Raw genomic sequence first — 20802 nt, 5'->3', positions numbered from 1 at the left:
CTTCTTCCAGTCATCGCCTTTTATTTATATATTTATTTGTACTGCTGGTAGTAGTGTTCACAGCAGGTTGCCAACACATCCTGTCTCCTCTTGTTCCCTGTTTGTATTTGTTTACACTGTCACCTCCCCGCTCACACACCTGCTTTACATACTGAGTGTGAAGATTGAAAGCACGTAGACATACAATTATAAATGCACAGGGTGGAATTAAGGTGCTTGTTATGGTGATAACAACCAGATAATATTTTTCATATAGCTTACAGACTAACACGCTCACAGCTATTGTGAGGACATTATCATAAAGTATTCAATTTTAGGCTCACCATACCCATGAACAGTTTATAAGAACTGTTAAAATCAGCTTCAGCAGTAATGTTTTCTGGTAGTTTCACTATACTTGCAAGTCTTGCAAGAAGAAGCAATGCTGCCAGGAGCCGCGAAGGAATAACTGTCAGAGAGGGAGTGAGCCAGAGAAATAGACGACCGAGAAAAGTGTGGGAAATTTATTTTCTGGGTGCTGCTGCTGCCTCGGCTAATGGTAGCGCTGTGAAGATTAGACGCATACATTTGAACAGGAAGCTTTGATCCACTTCCTGAAGGTAATTGAAGTTGTCGTTCGCTTTGTTATCTGTTCAACCTGAAGCTGCGCCCAGCTGAGCACAGCGACTGTGTAGCAGGAAGATCTTCTAGTCTCAAAATGTTAACTCTGCAGGGTTCCTACAGAGCTTTGAGAACAGGATAGGAGAAAATAAATGAATGCAGGGAGACGATGTTACAAGGATGAAATTGTGCATGCAGAAGCAGTAGTACAGGAAATGTGGCCATGCAGAACCTGCACAGGTGTGAAAGTGTTTTGTGTGCTAATACTTCTCTTTATTGCTGCCCGAGGAGTTTTTGCTTTATGTTGAATCTACAACACACACAGCACAGGTGTGATATTTTTGGATGTTAAAAGTTTTTGAAATGCTGGTAGGAAGCCTTCCAAAAGAAACAGCAATTATACATAGAAGGATTTTTCAGGACTTTTGCAGAAACCTAAAAATACATTGAGGAAATAAAAATCCATGAGCGATCATGAACAATGCTTATTTAATTCATTAACAGTTTATGCAAGTGATCATAAATAATGTAAAATCTAAACATGAATTCTCATTTCTGTCTTTACAAAAAATAGAAGAAAATTTGGTACTACAGGAAAGTTCCTTCCAAGATGAATAGAAGTTCTTTATTCACAGCTAATAAACCCTTTTTAATTTTTTTTCCTTTAAGAAGTGCCCTTAATTAACCCATGTGCTGAATTCATTTCAGTGAATTCATTAATTAATTTTCCCCAGTAAAATTGGAATCTCATTGGTGCAGAATTTTAAATAAATGATTAAATAATTTGATTTAGAAGACAGTCATTTGCAAACCCCTGCGACAGACTCACAGTCTGACTCGCAGAGTGTATCCTGCTGCTATACAGTAGTTTGAATCTCACTCCGGAGAGGCAGCTGAATGGCCAGCGTGATGGTTAGTAGCAGGTGAATTTTTGAAATTAGAAAAAGGGTGATTTTCTAAAAATTTCACATCGTCTTGCCTGTTTGACAAATAGGGGGGAAAAATAAAATGCTTAACTATGTCGCCATAGCGTCTACCCAACCAAAATCTGCATGAGGGAAAAACTATTAATTTCCTCCCTGTGAAAATGCACAATGGAAATAGCAACCCACATTCAAAAACATGAACATATGCCACAAACATCAAATCTCTGCAGAGACCCATCTGTCTTTTTTCATTAGCAAATTTTGAAATATGCTGTGCACCAAAACATTGAACAGCAGTTCAATAGTAGCTTATAACTAATATCAGACATTAGAATAACCACTCTGCTCTTTACTGGGTTTTTGAGAAATTTGTGAAGAACTAAAAAGAGGAAATAAATAAAAAAAAAACAAACAATTTAAACCAGCATAAGGAAACTAAAGCAGATCTGTGTGGAGCCTGTGATGTGACTCCTCAGTGAGGCTTTGTTTTATTTTTCATAATCACATTTGTTTTTCTTCATTGCATTAATAAATTGCCACCAACAAAATGTAAGAAGATGTGAATTCATGTTCAGCTGTTTTGTTATTACAGTACCCATCACCCCACACACACACACACACACACACACACACACACACACACACACACACACACACACACACACACACACACGTGTGCCATACAAAATGTTTTTTTTTTACATCTTATCACATTGTCACTGCTCATAATCTGGCAGGCTGTTTGTTGTTGTGCTTCGTTAACAGCTTTTTCTTCTTCTGTCATCGTGTTTTCCTGCCTGTATTTACTTTTTTTTTTAATCTGTTGTCCTAGACTGCACATTTACTCTAATTCATCCCCCGAATTCTGTCCTTACATGTGTTGCCCAGTCGTATATGGTAGAAGCTCACTAGGATATTGTTATTAACGCTTTTCTCCTCTATGTTTTTGTTTCTCTTGTCAGCGCATGCAAAACTGAGGAGACGAAGGATGATCCTGAAAACAAACCAGATGGAGGAGAAGATAGAGACGAGAGCAGCAAGGTGAAGTAAAAGCTCTCCTGAGACTATATTAGTGATATGTTTTTTGTTGTCTTCTCTTCCTCTCTCGCTCTGCACCATGCCACAGACAACTTGAGATTTCTTTGAATACTTTCTTCCAATGTGTTATAAAAAAAAAGGAAAAGTAATTTTGCATGGGGGAGGGGGATTAAAATTGCCTCAGGGAAGAATTTCTTTACGTTTTGGACATTTGCAAGCTGAATACTTGCATGGCTACTAGGTACTATTAAAATAAAATGGTTGAGTTAATGGTGCATTTTTAAACGCTCTAATACATTTGACAGCAGAACAGATAATGTTTTCCAAATGCAAAAATCTCATCTCTAGGTTTTTATTGCTTACTGAGTCAGGTTTCATTTGGCAAGTCCAGCGTGACTAACATAAACTCCAAAATGAAAGTTTAACCTCTGAATATAAAAGCTGTCGACCATCTCAAAACATGAATTCCAAAAATATTTTTTGGCTTAAGATCAGTTTTTGTCAATCTGTAGAAACCTGGCATTCACAGGGAATGTGTCTTTGTGATATGATCATATAGTCCATTTCAATAGTTCATAGTTTAATAACAGCGTGGTATTGCATTCATTATCATTTATTTTACTCCTCAGCCAAAACGGCTGACGGGGTACTGCCGTTGTTGCAGCCAGGACATCCATGATTGTAAATGCTATAACTCGAGAAGCAGGGCGACATAAAAGTTTCAAATTGATACCATAGGTGCATCTACTAAAAATCTCGGATGAATTTGAATCTTTGACTTAGAGGTTGAGGTCACAGAGGTCAAGTTTTCTAAAATCTTGTGAATGTGATCACTTCAGAACAAAACAGCACGGGATTTTCAAATTCATACCCTGGGTGCATCTGTTAGGAGACTAAGGGGTACTACTGGCAGCTGCCACTGTTCTATAATTTAAATATTCTTACTGTATCATGATTTTAATTAGAATTATACTGGCCAGTCTGAAGAATCCTTCTAAAAGAATGATTTATTGTATAGAAGAATTGTTACTCTTACACCCTGATCTAGGGGTAAGGGGAGCAGAGCATATGAATCATGTGAGACCAGGTGATGTAAAAGGACAATAATACCAGACACACCAGCAAATCTAATGGGGATTGGCTGAAAAGAAGGAGAATCCTTGCGTTGCAGTGGCCCGCAAAGTACATACTGCAACCCAACAGACATGCAGTGGTGAAACCACTCTATGACATGAATCTATGCCATAGAGCAAGGGTGTCCAAATCCAGTCCTCAAGAGCTACTGTCCTGCAGCTTTTAGATACATCTTTGTTCTGACACAGCTGAATCAAATGAATGGCTTGTTACTGGGCCTTTGCCAAACTTGATTGCATTCTGAAGAGGTAATCCAACCCTTTGGTTCAACTGTGTTGGAGTAGGGATGCATCTAAAAGCTGCAGGACCGTAGCTCTCAAAGACTGGAGTTGGACACCCCTGCCATAGAGTATTAAGAGAGCAGTGCATCCCTACAAACTGTGCTGAAATTCCTCCACACTGATGTGAGAGACTTATAAAGTCATACAGAAAACTTTAAATCGTTGCTTCTAAAAGTGTTTTTTTTACAAGCTATTGAATCATAGGACACTCTAGAGTCCTTTTCACAGAACTGTGCCCATTCTGACTGAGACCTCGGTCAGGATTGAGATGCTGCTGCTGTCGTGAGAGTACTGTGCTGACAGGCTTTTTAAATGGCAAGATGCTGTGTTGGATATTAACCAGCACAGTTATCAACACGCAAGCCCACAAGGCCAGCCATTCAGGAGGACACCTTCTGAGGGACACTCAAGAGACCCTCAGAAGCAAAGAGTTTTTCTACAGTCGTAGAAAAACGGTGGATAATAGCATAGACAAGGAATAATCAGGGTCAGATAGAGCCACGGCTGTAACAATTACTAATTATTGGGCAAAAGAAACAAGCAAACAAAAAACAGAAAATGATAAAGGACATGATATAGTAATATTCACAAATACAGGCAAAATACACAACAAACCAAAAAATATTAAATTAAGGTAAAGAAAAGATGGAGTTAAAACAACAGAAGAAAATGTGATACAAAAAAATAATATTCAGCACAACGATAAAAGTAACAGCTAATAACAGTAACAGATAATAAAGAAATAAAAAGGTATATATTTTTAGCCAGGTGACAGAAAAGATGATTTTTGTGATTTATTTTTTTTTATTTTTTTGTGTGTTTTGTGTTATTCACAGGGAGAGGAAACCTGCTCCAGCACCGATACATCAGACAAGCCAGACAGTACTGGTCCAGGTGAGACAGTTACAAGTGTTACATACTAATATGAAGACCAAATGAAGAGTTCCACTACTCATTCAAGGACCAACCATACACATAATTCAAATTTTAATAGATAGCTTTATAATTTCTTGGCATTCGTGGGTTGTTAAAGGCTAACCTAACTTTTCAAATTGTACTTTTTCTTTTCTTACTCTGACGTTCTTTCAAATGGTTTGAAATACAGTAATTTCCCTCCACTCGATTACATTTCACTCCTCTGTTCTGACGTGAGGTGTTTTAACACGACATTTCCCATCAAAACTTATTTCATTTTTCCACTGAAGTCTTGATTTCCTTAGAGCTCTACTAAGGACTTGGATAATTGTTATAATGAGGCTTGCTTCTTCAAATCTTTGTTGTAGTATTATAAGTGCAGTGACACACATTGTTAAGGGAAAGCTGCGATGCTCTTTTTAACTAGATTCAGTGTTGATTTCTATTTGAATCAAATATTTGATCACATGTTTCCTTTAAAGTTGGTATGGAAACATCATTTTACAGTTTTAATTTCAATTCTGAAATTGAGGTATTTATTTATTCTCGACCAAAAGCAGTATTAGTAGCTAAAGGTATAATATTCAGAAGTTGTTGATTACTCTTTTTAAACACAACATTTTATTATTTAAAGACATACAGAGAAAGAAAGAAAAAGATGTGGTTCAGTGAACGAGAGTGAAGCGTGTTGAGAGGTGATGCCGGTGCCAATAACCAAGCTGTGAATCAGAGATATGAAAATGTATTTTCTTATTCTTTTGCAGTAGTTTTTTAATATTTCAATGACTAAACACAGTCACGTCTGTACAATCCTGGGAGAGGCATGCTTCATCTTGCCTGCAGTGGCTTTTTTGCTTTTTTGCTTTCACGCGTGCTCTTCATATATCTGTGACACAGAAACGAAGAAGAGAAGAAACACATCGACAGCAATATACTCTGGTCCTTGTGTTTTTATAGGATCACACCCTCACGTTCCCTCTGAGCTGAACAAAATAAGAGAATACATAAATAATGCAGGCTTTATCCACATAGACACACATTTGTACTGAATGATAAGTGGTTATTTAGATGCTTCTTTTTTTTGTATACCTTCAAACACATCCAGTGTGTGAAGGATCTAACGTGCTGACTCTGACTGGCTTTTCTCCAGACTCTCAGATGTCAGGTGACCTGTGCACCCAAGATGGAACTTTGGTCACCACAACGACAACAGGAACCGGGACCGGGGTGGCAGCTCTCCATGTTGTCCAAGCCCGGCCCCTCTGGCCCACAGGCCCCGCCTTGACGGCCCGATTACGTCGCCTCATCACTGCCTACCAGCGCTTCACACTACGACGCGAGCCACTGCTCAGGCATGACTTTATGCTTCACGATGGCCTCGTTGGCATGGGAATCGGAGGAGCTGGAGCTGCTCATAGTCATCACGCTGGTGGGCCACTGGCTTGGCAGCTGGGTGAAGATTTAAGAAGGTGTTCTGTGGTCGCTACAGAACCTGACCCTCTGTTTCTGGAGTGGCAGAGAAGGTAGAAATGTTTGACATAAGACAGAGATACCAAGCTTTTGTCGTATACTTTAATCTTACCTTTGTGGCTCTGCTGCTCGGCATCTTCATTCAGACACGAACGCATCTGCTTTCACATGCATTTATATGCAGTTTCTCAGTATATGTATTTATCAGTCATTTGTATTTTTCTGTGACCTTTTAGGTGGACTCGTCGAGAACAAGCAGATTTTTACCGCACAGTATCATCATTTGGGGTGGTGTATGACCCGGAGAGGAAGGCATTTGACTGGTCCCAGTTCAGAGCTCTTGCCAGACTGGAGAGGAAGACTGATGAGAGTCTGGAAAGATACTTCAATTCCTTTGTGAACATGTGCAGGACAGCATGCAAGCTTCCACCCAGGAAGGAAGAAGGTACTGTTTATGATAAATATGCCGGTTGGGGTTGTTACTGACATCTGTGATGGACTTAGTTTATCAACAGGGTAACCCTTGCTAATTTGTATTATTGCTCAGCTTCATGTTCCAGTTAATGTTTTCTGGGCACTGCAGGTTTTTGGTTTTCAGCCACACTTCTTAAGCCTACAGTTAAACAATACATCGTTTAGACTTTGTCATAAGAGTGTCAACTTGCAGATCATTTTTGAGGACCTCGTCATTGGGAACATTACTGACCCCTGCTAGTAAAATAGCCTCCATAGATGTAGTTTTTATAACTCATTTAACTACAAATTGCATGTTAACATATAATTTACACATAACTTACTCTCCTGTATATACGCAGGATAAAACGCAAAATCATTTAAAGACAGGAGTGACTCTTGAACACACTAATACTCTCCATCCCTTTTACTCTGGTCTGCATTTTTCCTGCCTTCTCCACTGTCTCTATGCCAACATTGACTGTCACTGTTTCCGTTTCTCATCCTTTTATTCTTTCTCTGCTTCCCCTCCCTTTCTCTTGCGTCTCCCAGGACTGGTGGATCCCGCTGTGATTGTGGAGCCTCTGACAGAAGAAAGAGCAGCTAGGACGCTATACCGCATCGAGCTGCTGCGCAAGATCAGAGAGCAGGTGGGCTCTTTGAAGAAACAAAGCTTAATAACAAATAGCGTCCTTTTCATCGATGGAACTCTGTTAGACATTGACTTCAAAGTTTATCTTGCTTGTACTGTTCTGAGTTTGTGTTGATGGTTTAGAGGGGTTCAAATTAACCTCATTTGTCCCTCCTTAGCTCCCTTCTTTTCAGTGTCATCAAAAAAAGGCTAAAGATAAAAAAGTGAATCATCGGTGAACCTGTATACAAGTCATTAAAAAAAGACACTCCCTACAAATGATGTCATATCTAACCTCAGAATAGACATTTAGACATTTTCTACATGGTCAAAAGTGTGAACTGTTTATAAGTCAGACTGTTTATCATGCGTTAGGTTACACAGCTAAAAACTGGGGCTGAGGTAATGCCCACAGCTAACTCGCTAGTTGTGTTGGGGAGTCTAGTGCCAAGGGTCAAAACATATTTGTCCAGAAAGCATAAAACAAAAGAACGACACTTCTGTCTACTAAACCTGACCATCTCTCTGACTATGTGAATATAAAAATGGATAAAATGTAGACATTTTCATTCGGTTAAGAAAGTAGCTTGGTCTCTGAACTGCATCCCTCTCTCAGGTTCTCCGCCATCCGTTACTCTCAGCCCGTCTTCAGCTGTGCCGGCCCTCGCTCTACCTCCCTGTATGGTGGGAGTCTGGCAAACACGACCGCGACCTCCTTATTGGGGCAGCGCGCCACGGTTTGAGCCGCACCGACTTCTACATCCTCAACGACCCTCAGCTGAGCTTCCTGGAGGCTCACAGGAACTATGTCAGGGGACACCCTGCTCACCTTCATCCTCAAAGCCACCATCACCCTCATCACACTGGCTTGGCGACTCATCCTGGCATCTCATCCTCCTCCTCATCTCATCCCCAGCTTCCTCATCCTCACTGCTGTCTGTACGATTCGGGACTCGGTCGCCACTCTCCTCAGCCTCCTGAATATCCCCACCAATCCTCTCATCACCACCACCATCATCATCACTCGCAACACCCTATACCTCCATCTGCTCCCTCTCCTTCCTCTTCCTCTTCTTCTTCTTCTCACCCTCACCTTCACCCTCCACCATTGGATGCTCATGATTCAGCTTCACCAAGTCTGGGAATAGTTCCTGGACCTCGAGGAGATTTCCTTGACTGTCCACCTTTGGATGAAACTCTGGAGCTGGGCACGTTACAGCATGACACCATGTCTGCAGATTCTTTACATGGAGGAAAGGTTTCCAAAGATGCCCTCAACGGTTTCCCCTTTAACTCAGCTGCAGGAGGTCAAAGCATGCTCAACTCATACGGTGTGGGTGGGACAGACCTGGATTCAAAACTAAGGAGTGATGTGCTCGTTGGTGAGCAGGGCTCGTCTGAGGAAACTGGGCTGATGGCACCATCAGTGGAGCTGGATCAGTTACAGGTATGCAGTGTTATTTGAGATAACTACTCTGATATTTAAATAAGACTTGTATAATAAACTATGTCTGTGATTGAAATGTCAACTGTATGGACTGCATGAGATGCTTTGTTTCTGCCCTAAGCAAAAAATTGAATTTATAGGAAATTTATAATTTATATGTTTTAAGCATTTTTATTGTCTGATATAGCAAATATCTGACGTTATGACACCTACTCGGTTAATAAAAATATAATAAAAATGTTTTTGGTCATCAACTAACCATTTGAAATTTAACAGTTCAAGTTATTCACATAGGTTTTCTTATTTCTGTGCTTTGACATCCTACACTTCTGTATTGCAGGCTCCCTGGGACAGTACGGACCACACTAGTCCTGCTCACCATATGTTCAATGAATCTGATCCAATCCTGGGTCCTTCTACCTTAGAGACGGGCTTCCTGGAGGAGGAGGATGAGGAGGCACAGGGGGGAGACAGAGGAGGGGAGGAAGGTGGAACTCTGGAGGAGTGTTTGGGCCTTCCGCCCTCATCCCCTCCTTCCCATCCATCAGCAGGCGATTCTGTTGAGCCACTGTCCTCAAGTTACATGCTCTTTAAGGTTGGTTTCACCAGCCTGTGCCCTCTGGATAACAGTGCCATCTTACAAAATAAATATAAAATGAATTTTAAAATCATCTTAAATGTCTTTGTGATCACAGCCCTCAAGATAACAATAATCTGAAACCCTTTTCATATTATCGGCTTAATGCTCAAATAATGTAATGCAATGTGTCCAGTGGGGCAGACGGTAGATAAACATGGAAAAATTGCTCTAACAAAAGAGGAAAAAGTAAAGGGGAAAATCTGTTGTAGGGAATATTGAAAACACAAAAGTGCTCAGCTGCATTGTTAACTGCTGACATTTTGCCTCTTCTTTCGGTTAGTATATTCAATGAACGGGTTGTGTTTCAGTAAAGCTCAAATGAATGCTGATCTTTGATGTTTGTCAGGGTCATATTGCTCCAAGTGAAACTATTCATTGGATTTTGCATATTTTACATTTTAAGATCTGTAAAACACATTTGCCAAACACTAAGGGCTGCACTTATCAAGTATTTGCCAAATTATTTTCTAAAATGGCATCTTTTCAAATTCTATTAGATTAGATGAAACTTTATTAATCCCTCAGGTGGGTTCCTCCGGGAATTCAGTTTCTAGTAGCACAGCACCGACAGAAGTTGCGTGTTACAGATACAATAGAGGGGAATAAGAGTAAAGATATAAGCATAAATATACCATATATACACATATATAAATACAGAATATATAATATGGATAAATAGGGATACCAGTGGATTGCACATTTGAGTGAGTCTATTGCACAGTGATTATTGCACAGTCGAATAGAAGAAAAAATATTGCAAAGTTTGCAAAAAAAAAATTTTAATAATTGAGAGAAAATTCTGAAAGACTTCTCAAAGATGGCCGTTTTAGCTGCAGTTTAACATCAATGTTAAAAAAATAGCATGTTAATTTTTATGACATTGGAAATGTTCATTATAGATTATGTTCACATCGTGCGATTTACATCTTTCCTTTTTTACCCCTCAGCTGTAAAAGGCTGATGGCATGTTGTTGTCACCCTGCAGGCGGCATGGACACGCGAGTTTGTGAATGTAATACTTTAGAGTAAGGCGACATAGGAGTTTCAAATTCATTTCACAAATGTTTTGATTAAAAATCTGGGATGAATTTGAGTCTCAGTGACCTCGACCTCAAGGTCAAAGGTCAAGTTTTCTGAAAATCTCGTGAATATGATAACTTGAAAACAAGGTGATGTAGAATTTTAAAATTGATACCATAGGTTGTCTACTAGGAGCTTGAGGGGTAGCACTGGTGTCGCCAGTATTTTTTTAATTGCAGCGATGAATAGCTTCGTGTGTGTGTGTGTGTGTGTGTGTGTGTGTGTGTGTGTGGTTTTTCTTTTTTTTTAAATCAATTTAAATGTTGGAAAGCTGTGACTTGATCACACCATCATTATACAAGTAAACTAAAGTTAATAATCAGTAGTATTATATTATTGCCAAAATGAGCAATGCCATTTAGGCTTCAATAAATCTAACACTTATATTTTGTGTCCAGGACATTGGTGTGAATGAAGAACCGAGTGCAGATCACACGGACCTGTCAGCAAGTCCTCCTCTGCCGTACGTACCCCCTCCTCCACTTTCTCTGTCTGACATCACTGCCCATGAGCCACAGGATGGACTGGGGCACTCTGATGTCTCTGAGAGCCTGACTAATCCTGTGGAGGATGGAGATGATCGGGAGGAAAGTACCGGCTTTGAGTTTGATGATAAGGAGGAGGAAGAAGTTGAAGACTTGTCAAGGGAGACCTTGGAACAGAATGTGGAAAAACAAAGAGACAAACATCTGGAAGGAGAGGAATGTAATCCAAACCAAGGTATGTCAAAGGGAAAATATTGAGCATAGTATTTAACCTACTTTTTTTTTTTTTCCAGGAATGATCACAAATATTCAGTTTGTAAAGATGTACAAGTTGCTGTCATACATACATGTTAATATATCATAAATTATATCAGTTGCTAATGAAATGTCCTGATGTTTTAAGATTTCTTTAGGCCGTATACACTATGGCAAAGCCTCTTAATAACTTTAAACCGTCTAATGTTTTACGCCCCAATCTGAGGATTAAAAAAATGAAGAGATAACACCAACCACTGCTATGTCCCCTACATTACATCTCAATGTTTTTTGCTTGCAGGTGCAGACCAAAGTTTGGGAGTTTTGAATCCACCCATGGAAGTGCCAGAGTTAGAAGGGATAGAATCAGAGTCTGCCCTTGGAGAACAGGGCGAGAGGAAGGAAGTCTTTATCCAAATGTCTCAAGACCTCGAGAGTCGCTTTGACCAAGCAGAGCATAAAAAGGACTCACCCCAAGATGTGCACTCTTATCTTGGAAAGCTCGAACAGGAGGGCAGCCTATCTATTGAAGAGCCTACGGAGGAGGTGGAGGGGTTGATTTTGTACCAAGCGGTGGAGGAACGGTCTATTGAAAATTCTCTTGACACTGAAGCATTGATGTGCAACACAACTGAAGAGTTTGTGCAAATGAAAGGAATTCCAAAAAAGTCTAGACAGGGCAGCTTGATGGGTCGCACAGATCTAGCAGATCAGGTAGATGAGATTTCCGAAGGGCAAGAGGATAATGTTTCTCCGTTTGATGTTCCGGTTGTACAACCCTGTGATGAGGAGGAAGAAAAGGGTTTGAAACAACTAGATGTCAAAACCAATAAGATGGAGTTGGGTAGCATTTACTCGCAATTTGGACAGCTCTCCTGCCCTTCTGTTTCTGTGTCATCCCCTACACAACCATCAAACTCTACTGAAACCACCAGAGAGAGCAACAGCATGGAGGAAGCCAAAAATGAAGCCTCTATGGCACACTGCAAGGGTTCAGACGAAGACCTGAACTTGCCCGATGGCAGCAGAGACTGTAAGAATAACGCACTAAAATTCTCCCTTGATCAAGACAGCAAAGATAACCTGCTCGATCAAAATGAAATCAAAATGGGCTCAACTCTGCCTGTGAACAACATCGACACAAAACCATCTGACCTTAAATTTTCTCATTTACCCGATGGTGAGGAGAAACCAGAGCAATTGTTGCTACCAGTCAAGATTGAAGATACCAAGACACAGACTATTGAGGATGTTTGCCCTGATAGCTCTGAAGTCAAACACACCAGTTTCTTTTCCTACCCCGTAAAGTCAGAAGGATTGGTGACCAAAGCAGAGCAGTTAGAATATCCGATTAAACCTGAAACACTGGAGACTAAACCTGAAGATCTGAGCTTTCGTATGAAGCCAGAGCATTTAGACACTAAACCTGAATTTTTGCAGTTTGTAGCCTATGCAGGTGGCAGCGAAGTCAAATCAGAGGTCAAACCATTAGCTCTGGGGTTTAGTGCTTATCCAGAGAGTCCTAAGCTTAAGACCGAGGCAAAGCCTGAAGACCTGAGGTTAGCAGCTTTTCCTGAGACATCTGTCATCAAGCCTGAAGCCAAGGCTGAGGGTCTGGGGTTCACAAGCTACCCAGAAAGTTCTGAGATAAAACCTGAGGCCAAGCCAGAGGTCCTTGGGTTTACAGCGTTATCTGAGGTCAAAACTGAGACAAAACATGAGATGTTGGAGGCAGATAGCACAGTCCTGACCCCAAAGCTTGAGCAGAATGATGGTCTAGTAGAAACCTCAGAAAGTGCAGAGTTGAAAGGCCAAGTAAAGGAGGAGAGACCCAGTACACCCGGTGAGGATGCTGAGACTTTCATGAAGTTAATTCACCTTTCACACTTAAATTCATTTGTTTGTACTTAACCCATTTCCATTTTGCACAGTGCCTGTGGTCGAAGGGTTTTCTGCCAGCCCCAGGTTTGCAGCTCCCATTTCAGTGTGTGAGATTCCTGACAGCCTTCATGAAACCAGAGAGCCAACCATCGCTCAGCTGTTACAGGAGAAAGCACTGTACTCATTTTCTGAGTGGCCAAAGGTAAAATATATGTTTAACTATTACTGTAACATTCTCAGTGATGTGTTTACAAAATATTTAACAGTAGACGTTGATTCTCCCATGGTTAAAACATTTTTGACAGTAAAGTTAGAATAATTATTTTTATAAATTCTGCTCTTCCTCTTTTGCAGGAAAATGTTTTCGTTTTTGCCGATTAGAAGCAAAAATACCCTGTTTTGAGTTCTCACCGGCAATTTCACTGCTTTCATTTAGAGGACAGTGCTGACGCTGCTTAGAAAGTCTGAAAAGACAAAATGAGTTTTACATTTTAGCTAAATTTTGTGGCACTTGGTACACTTCTTGTAAATTAAGTTATTCGTGTTTATTAATTAATTTCTCCGCTTATTTTTATGGCCCCTGTAGGATAGAGTAATCATCAACCGCCTGGACAGCATCTGCCACGCCATCCTTAAGGGGAAGTGGCCTTCATCTAGCGAGCAGTATGACTCACCAGCCGCCCTGGCTGCCAACTCCTGCTTGGCCAACAGTTTAGCCCAGCACCACCAACACCGAGCAGGTTTTCTCTCCACCACGGCCTCGGGCTCTGTCCCAACCCAGGCCAGGGTGCAGCAGGCGAATCCTGCACTGGGATTTTCCATTCCTCCCCCTCTCACAAGACTACCTAAGGTGAGACTCGAAGAGTGAATGAATAAATTAACTCCCTTTGTTGCACATATCGGTGTATCTGTCATCTGTCAGCATTTATCTCTCCCATGCCATGGCTCATACAAGTTGTGCCCAGTTTGCTTAAAGTGCTAACAAGGCTGACTTTAGACTGACTATAATCAACTGACTGACCGGGTCTTTGCAAAATGCATCATGAGTCTGACCGAGTTTTTCATTTTCTGCTAAAGATTTTGTTTGTTTGTATGTGTCTCCTTAACTCTTCATTGTTATGTTCTATATAAAATATAACTGCAATAGTTATAAATAAAACTATTAGCACTGGGCACCTCTAATCCACACCATTGCTTTGTTGCTTATTGTGAAGTTTCCTGTCTCAGTAATGTGTACTGTTGATAATATAAATGTGGAGATTAGACTTGGGCAAGTTGTCATATATCTATAAAGACACATTTCATATATGCGAGAGTGAGAATAATGACCAGATTTGTGTCTCTGCTTTGAGTTTATATTCTGGCTGCTTAGCCTTCAGCGTTTTTATACCAAGAGGTTTGTTTACAAAATGTTTGACACCATAGGCCAGCGAACAGATGGATTATGAGCTGTTTGTTCCGTGTCTCATACTTTCAGATGTAAACAAGTTAACTTGTCAGGTGCCTGAAGCAGCATCCAAAGATGACACACTCACTCTCAGGAAAAAAACAAACAAAAACATTTTAAATATCTAACAGTTTTACCCAGGTCTAGTTGACAGCCGCCACTGTGTTGTGTCTCAGTCCATATGTATGTTTAATAAAGCCATCATCTCTCTCCCATTCTTGTCTACCCCTCACCCACCCTGTCCACCCTGACAGTACATGCCGCGGGGCGGCGCATGCGGGCGCGGAGCTTGGCGCCTTACCTCCTTGCCTCTGTTACAGGAGAGGCTTGTGGCTCCTGCCTTCCTCCCTGAGCTCAAACGAGCAGGAGGTCGGAGGTCTTTCGACTATGAAGCCGCTGCTGCGGCAGCTGCCAAGGTTTTAGCTGGAAAATCTGCATCGTCATGCCACACTGCTGTTACCACAAGCTCCAGTAGTGATAAAGCACCCGTGGTTGCTCCGCCCTCTCACCGTACAGGAGCCATATTGATAAATGGCTGGCAAGAAGCAGCCATAGATCTGACCAAGTCTTCAGGAGAAATAAGCACCACGAGTAGCATTGGAACAAATGAAGCTGTGGTTGCACCAGGAATCAGCCACCTCAATGCTGGTGCGGGCAGCAGTCATAAGATACCACCGCCACCTCCCATCACGGCCCCGCTGCCAGGCCCCGTGGGAATCGACATGGCCGGAATTCTGCAGGCGGGGCTCATCCATCCGGTAACAGGACAAATAGTTAACGGGAGCCTGAGGGGAGATGATTCAATGAGGAGGAGGAGAGGGAGGAGGAGAAATGTGGAAGCTCTGTACTCTGAGTTCACCAAGAGCCGAGGACTGCACCTCCCTGAATCACAGGTGGGTAGAGGGAGGAGGGCCTTTTCAGAGTAAGGGCATTTAGAATAGTTGCACTTACTTCAGAGTGAAAGAGAAGCACCACCGAGAACATTTTGGGGACAAAAAACAAAAGATAAAGTTGATTAAAAAAGAAAGAAGAAAGTAAATCTTGTGTTATCTATATGTGTCTGTCTCTCCATGTACAGGGCCGGGTTGAGGTGATCAGCCACTCTTCTGTTTCCTCCTCCACCTCCTCGCCATCCCCCTCTCCCTCAGAGCGACCTGCAGGTCCTCCCACACCGTCCTCCTCTTCTACTCCCACCCCAACCCAGACACCTCCTCAGCCAGAGATTGTGGCCATTGACAGAGAGGCAGCCGGCAAAGGTCTAATTGAGTGGCTGAGACAGAATCCAGGCTACACCATGGATCTGCCGGCATTTGCTCATGTAAGTCGAGGATTTCTAGGATTGTAATGCTCTAAATCCTGCTGTGTTGTATTCTTTATATTTTGCCTTTTCTGTATTGGAATGTCCTCTGCTGAGGCTACAGTTGAGCACTTATTCTTTTATGCTCAGATTAATTGGCACTTACAACCTTTTTCCCCATCTACCCTCCCTGGCTACTGTGCAGTCTGGTGCAGGTCTGTTGCATGGTTTTGTAGAGCGTCCCAAACAGAGGAGGCATCGCTGTAAAGATCCCACCAAGCTGGATATAAACTCTTTGACGGGGGAGGAGAGGGTCCCAGTTGTGCACCGCGGCACTGGACGCAGGGTAGAAAACACACACAGACACGCATATAAAATACATGAAACACAAAAATCAAATAAAAGTGTTCATTTTAAAACATAAAACTGAACCAATGAAAGTTCAGCCATGGGAAGTAGAAGGATTGCTGTGTTATTGCTTCCTTTGCTGCAGTTTGGTGGCGCTTTGCTGTCCACCAATAATACAGGCTGCCTTTGAGTAGGGGAAGCTAGAAAAAGCCTACATACAATTTGATATCATTGCAACTACACTGTGCTGGTTTTCCTACTTTGCAGCTTGGTGGTGCTATGGCTCCGGCCATAAAGGAGCTCTCTAGATGGTTGGATGCCAACTCGGAATACTATGTGGCTCCAGACTGGGCTGATGTGGTCAAACACTCTGTGAGTATGATACTGTGTAGCATTGGATGTCAACAGGGTGTGTTTTGCCCCTCTCTGACATCAGTTGTAAAAGACAACGAGCCCCAAGTGTAACATTTCCTCAGAAATGCCATGCACATCAAGCCTGTGTAGCAGGATATCACAGACTGCAGAAGGCTGACATAAGAAGCTACAGATCTTTTTCTGATGTAGAGAATCAGGCATGAGTTGTAATTACTGCCACTTTTTAGGATGTTTTTGTGAAAGCCCTGAAAATTTTGAAAATCTGTTGCGCTGAAACTTATTTCACTCTCATTCAGTTAGTTGTATAGTTTTCATGCTAAAACAACCAATTGGTGCCATACTAAAAATGCAAGTATGCAAGCAAGTAGATTTGGAAAGAGATGTAGCGTCATCTCTACTCTCACAGGAGTGTCAGACCAGTGAAAGACTAAAAAAAAATGATGCTTTTAATTGTCCTTTTGAATTTTCCTATGGCTGTTCTTCTACCTGCGATACTTTGTCAGTTCCAGTTGTTCTTGTGCACTAATGTGTTGTCTCATGGCCTCCTCTTGCAGGGTTTCCTTCCTGAAGGGAAGTTCTCTCGGATCCTCACAGAACCCGTCAACAAGGACCCAAGTTCCCGCCGCCGTGGACGTCGACCTCGCAGCGAAATGCCTAAACCTCTCCTGTCCGTCTCGGACTCTTCCTCACCGGGTCTCGGTCCTCCTCTCTTCATGAATGGTGGTTTGATTGGCAGCATGGACTCCATGGTGGCCATGCAAAATCTCCGCAGTGGTATCCCTGGAATTCCCATCTCTGGGATTATGGCAGCTGGATTCCCGCATGGTTTCCCTGCAGCTGTCTCAGCGGGAGGAGCTGGGGGGTCTGCCGAAGATGCCAAGAATGGTCTGAGTATGTTACCCATGATGCTGCATGGAATCCCGCACCCCCATGGGGCTGCAATCCCACAGCATGCTTTGTTCAGCGTTGGCACCATGATGGCACACACGCCACCGCCACCTTCTCCTCATCCCAGCTCCTCCTCCTCCTCGACTTCCTCCTCTTCTTCAGCGTCTGCTGTGAAGGTCACCACGACAACCGCACCGTCTGCAACTGAGGCGGCCAGCCCTTCTTCGACAACGCCTGCAGAAAGAGAGGGCAGCGCCCCTGCTGCTGGTGGCGAAAAGGACAGGACGCGGGAGGAGAAAGGCGCTGCAGAGGCTAACAAACGACCAGTAGCGGCAGAAGCAGCAGCCATCATTACCTCCACCACCAGGGCCCACCTCAGCTCTGCACATCTTGGAGCTGGCACTGGCAGCCATCTTACCTTCAACCCTTTCCTAATCCCGGGCATGTCCCACGGTTTGCTTTACCCACACATGTTCTTGCCACATGGTGGCATCATGGCACTTCCAGCCATGCCCCCTGGTGCAGTTGATAGCTCTCCAGGCAGCCCCAAGAGGAGAAAGAAGAGAGGAAGAGAAGAAGGCGAGCGAGAAGAGGAGAGGGAGAAGGCAGCAACTGGAGATGGAGAGGAGAGAGAAAGTACAGATAAGGCTGGTGGTACCTCCCACCCAGGCACCTCTTCATCTCCCTCCATCCCCTCTACCTCAGCTTCAGACCCAGACCCAACTCCAGCTGACGAGCTCCAGACTGGGCAGGGGAATGCAGAGGGTGGGTCTTCAGAGCCCCAGGAACCGGACTCCAATGACCACACTGAGGGAGCAACAGAAGACAATGAGAAAAGATCGGAGGAGACAGGAGAGGAGGCAAAGGAGGAGGAGGAGAAGCAGGACACTGAGGAGCAGAGACAAGTGGAACAAGAGGATGCATAGAGGAGAGGAACTGCAGAGGCCTGAAGGACAGCCCACTTCCTGCTCTCTCCTCCTGTCTCCTTTGTTGCTCTCCTTTCTCAGCTGAGCAACAGTGTAAAATTTGTGCCGTGTCTGTCAGTCAATGTCCATGTAAAGACTTTTATTATGATGATGACTAATAATGATGACGATTATATTCAGCTCGGTCATGTTTATATACCAAGACCCCACCCACCCTCTCCACTCATTCATTGTATACAAAGAAAACTAGTGTAAAAAATGATCCTCTCTGTAGTGTTCTCCTTCATTCTCCATTGAGACTGAGTCGGGAGGGATACTTCTCAACAGGAACACACCCAACACACACCGAATGCAACCTGGCCTGACCAAGAGCAACTCTGACCGTAGTATTGATACCGTTTTAGGCTCAAGGTGAGCCAAGGTGGACAGGCAGCTTTGGTTTTCGCCTGGTTTGTATGGACACAAGGATGACTGGGAAGGTGGGGCACAGCTGCCAGAAGTGGTTTTTCCGAAGTTATTTTTCTCACCACAGTTTGGAAATTCTGAAAAGCTCATGCGGGGGAGCGATTAAATCTTGTGTTTTGACACACTCCACTAAATCTAGGGAAATTTGTGCAATGTTCAATGTTCATGCCGACTAGATTAATCTAAAAGGAGAACAGTCATTCAGATATGACACTAAAACACCTTTTCCTAGTTGATAGTAACAGAAAAAACAACCTAAGTATCTAAATATGCAAGAGCCAGTGTCTGCTGCAGAAACACAACAGACCCACAAAGATTTTAGAGAGTAGCCCTTTTGAAATGTATCTAAATCACGTTGATATGATTGTGGGCGTTATTGAATAAAAGTATGTTTAGTGCATTTAAAAAGGCTGCCAAATTAGAAGAAATTAATTTGTCTCTACTAGTTTTATACCTAATAAAGTTAACAAAATTGTGAGAATAATGTTAACTAGAAGATCACAAAATACGAGCCAGGTTAGTCCATCCCAGTCACGAATGTTAAATCCTAACTTTAAGATATTCTGCAAGTTCTCCATGCTTTAGATGCATATTTTATTTTAATTATAATGTTATCATGATTCTTAATATTGTGTTGCTGCTGCAGTAACTCCTCCATAAAGTAGATCACAAAGATAAATCGAACGTGAACACTAGATTATGAATCCAGATTCCCACAACAGCAGTACAGCAGAAATTCCGAACAGCTATCAAGAGAGGCTTAGGCATATGCTTTCTCATTTGCTTTTCTTTATAAAGGCAAGGAACAATCATGAGATTCATTTGTTTTATTACTTTTATTAGCTCATGTAATTTTATTTTTTAACTCAGCCACAAAGTCACTTTGGGAGACCCCCACCTCCCTCCCTTCCCCTCAAGTGGTTAGCTCTAATCAGAAAACATGAAAGGGCAGGAACATCAACCCTAAGCTCATCCTGGCCACCAGGGGGCAGTAGGAGGTAGATGTGATATCCTGTCTTGCAAACACAGGAGTGGGGAGGAGGGCTGTGGGAGAGTAGAGGAAAAGAAGGTGTTCTTTTTTTTTTTTTTTTTTTTTTTTTTGGTCCCTTGGGGTTCATCAAGTCCTAAATTGCATTTACTTACAACAAATCAGGTAACCAGCATCTCATCAGGAACAGTGAAAAATGATGCTGCATAATGATTACAATCATGACCTGTAGCATCAGTCGGTCATCCCCCCCACTGTCCTTTTCCTGTTTTTCTCCTTAGTGTGTTCAGAAAGAGATTACCTGTGCTGTGTCGATCATCTGTCCAGGGAAAGGGAACAGTCTGGTTTTTGTTTTTTTTGTTTTTCTTTTTGTTAGTTTTTTTTTTTTTTTTTTTTTTTAAAGAATGAAGAACAGATAAAATAGGGAGAGGAGGGATATGGTAGTAGTATGAATCACTCTGGCTTTCCCCCGTCACATTAATTTTAATAGCAGTTCATACTAAGAGTTTCTAAATATGTAAATCTATCGCTGTATATTGCTGATTTTGTTTTTTTGTTTTAAGCGCACCATTGATTTCTTCATTGTCTTTACTTTGTTCCTCCATTAGGGGGAAGAATACTTGACATATGCGCAGAGGATTTTTGCATAGAGCTTAGTCCCAGTTTTTTTTTCTGTATCAAACAGACTGTACTGTACATTAAAAGGATGCAAGTTGCTGGTTTTATTCAGTCTTTTCACGACAGGGTGTGTATTTTGGGGGTAAATGTCAGATGTTTCTGATGTAACGTATAACTTCACTTCTTTTTGTTTTCATATATGAAAACATTATTT

At 42.1% G+C, this 20802-nt stretch overlaps 1 protein-coding gene across 1 annotated transcript in view; it reads left to right on the top strand.

Moving 5' to 3' along the window:
* chd6 (chromodomain helicase DNA binding protein 6) overlaps positions 1–19887 on the top strand; it is a 95068-nt gene extending 75181 nt beyond the window's left edge. The window contains exons 30-45 of the mRNA XM_085353387.1: positions 2489–2567; positions 4816–4873; positions 6045–6417; positions 6601–6809; positions 7370–7467; positions 8065–8895; positions 9236–9490; positions 11014–11335; positions 11657–13198; positions 13287–13438; positions 13823–14086; positions 14938–15576; positions 15762–16001; positions 16186–16326; positions 16596–16700; positions 17258–19887. Of these exons, the coding sequence (XP_085209513.1) occupies positions 2489–2567; positions 4816–4873; positions 6045–6417; positions 6601–6809; positions 7370–7467; positions 8065–8895; positions 9236–9490; positions 11014–11335; positions 11657–13198; positions 13287–13438; positions 13823–14086; positions 14938–15576; positions 15762–16001; positions 16186–16326; positions 16596–16700; positions 17258–18517 (6568 nt within the window). The 3' untranslated portion in view covers positions 18518–19887. The remainder of the gene's footprint in view (positions 1–2488; positions 2568–4815; positions 4874–6044; positions 6418–6600; positions 6810–7369; positions 7468–8064; positions 8896–9235; positions 9491–11013; positions 11336–11656; positions 13199–13286; positions 13439–13822; positions 14087–14937; positions 15577–15761; positions 16002–16185; positions 16327–16595; positions 16701–17257) is intronic.
* The last annotated feature ends 915 nt before the right edge of the window (positions 19888–20802 follow it).

This window comes from Diplotaxodon limnothrissa, linkage group LG5 (assembly GCF_057381915.1).
Source record: "Diplotaxodon limnothrissa isolate DT_005_m linkage group LG5, D_limnothrissa_male_GT1.1, whole genome shotgun sequence".
NCBI lineage: Eukaryota > Metazoa > Chordata > Actinopteri > Cichliformes > Cichlidae > Diplotaxodon > Diplotaxodon limnothrissa.
Note: the sequence above shows the minus strand (reverse complement) of the source record. Positions and strands in the feature narration are given on the sequence as shown.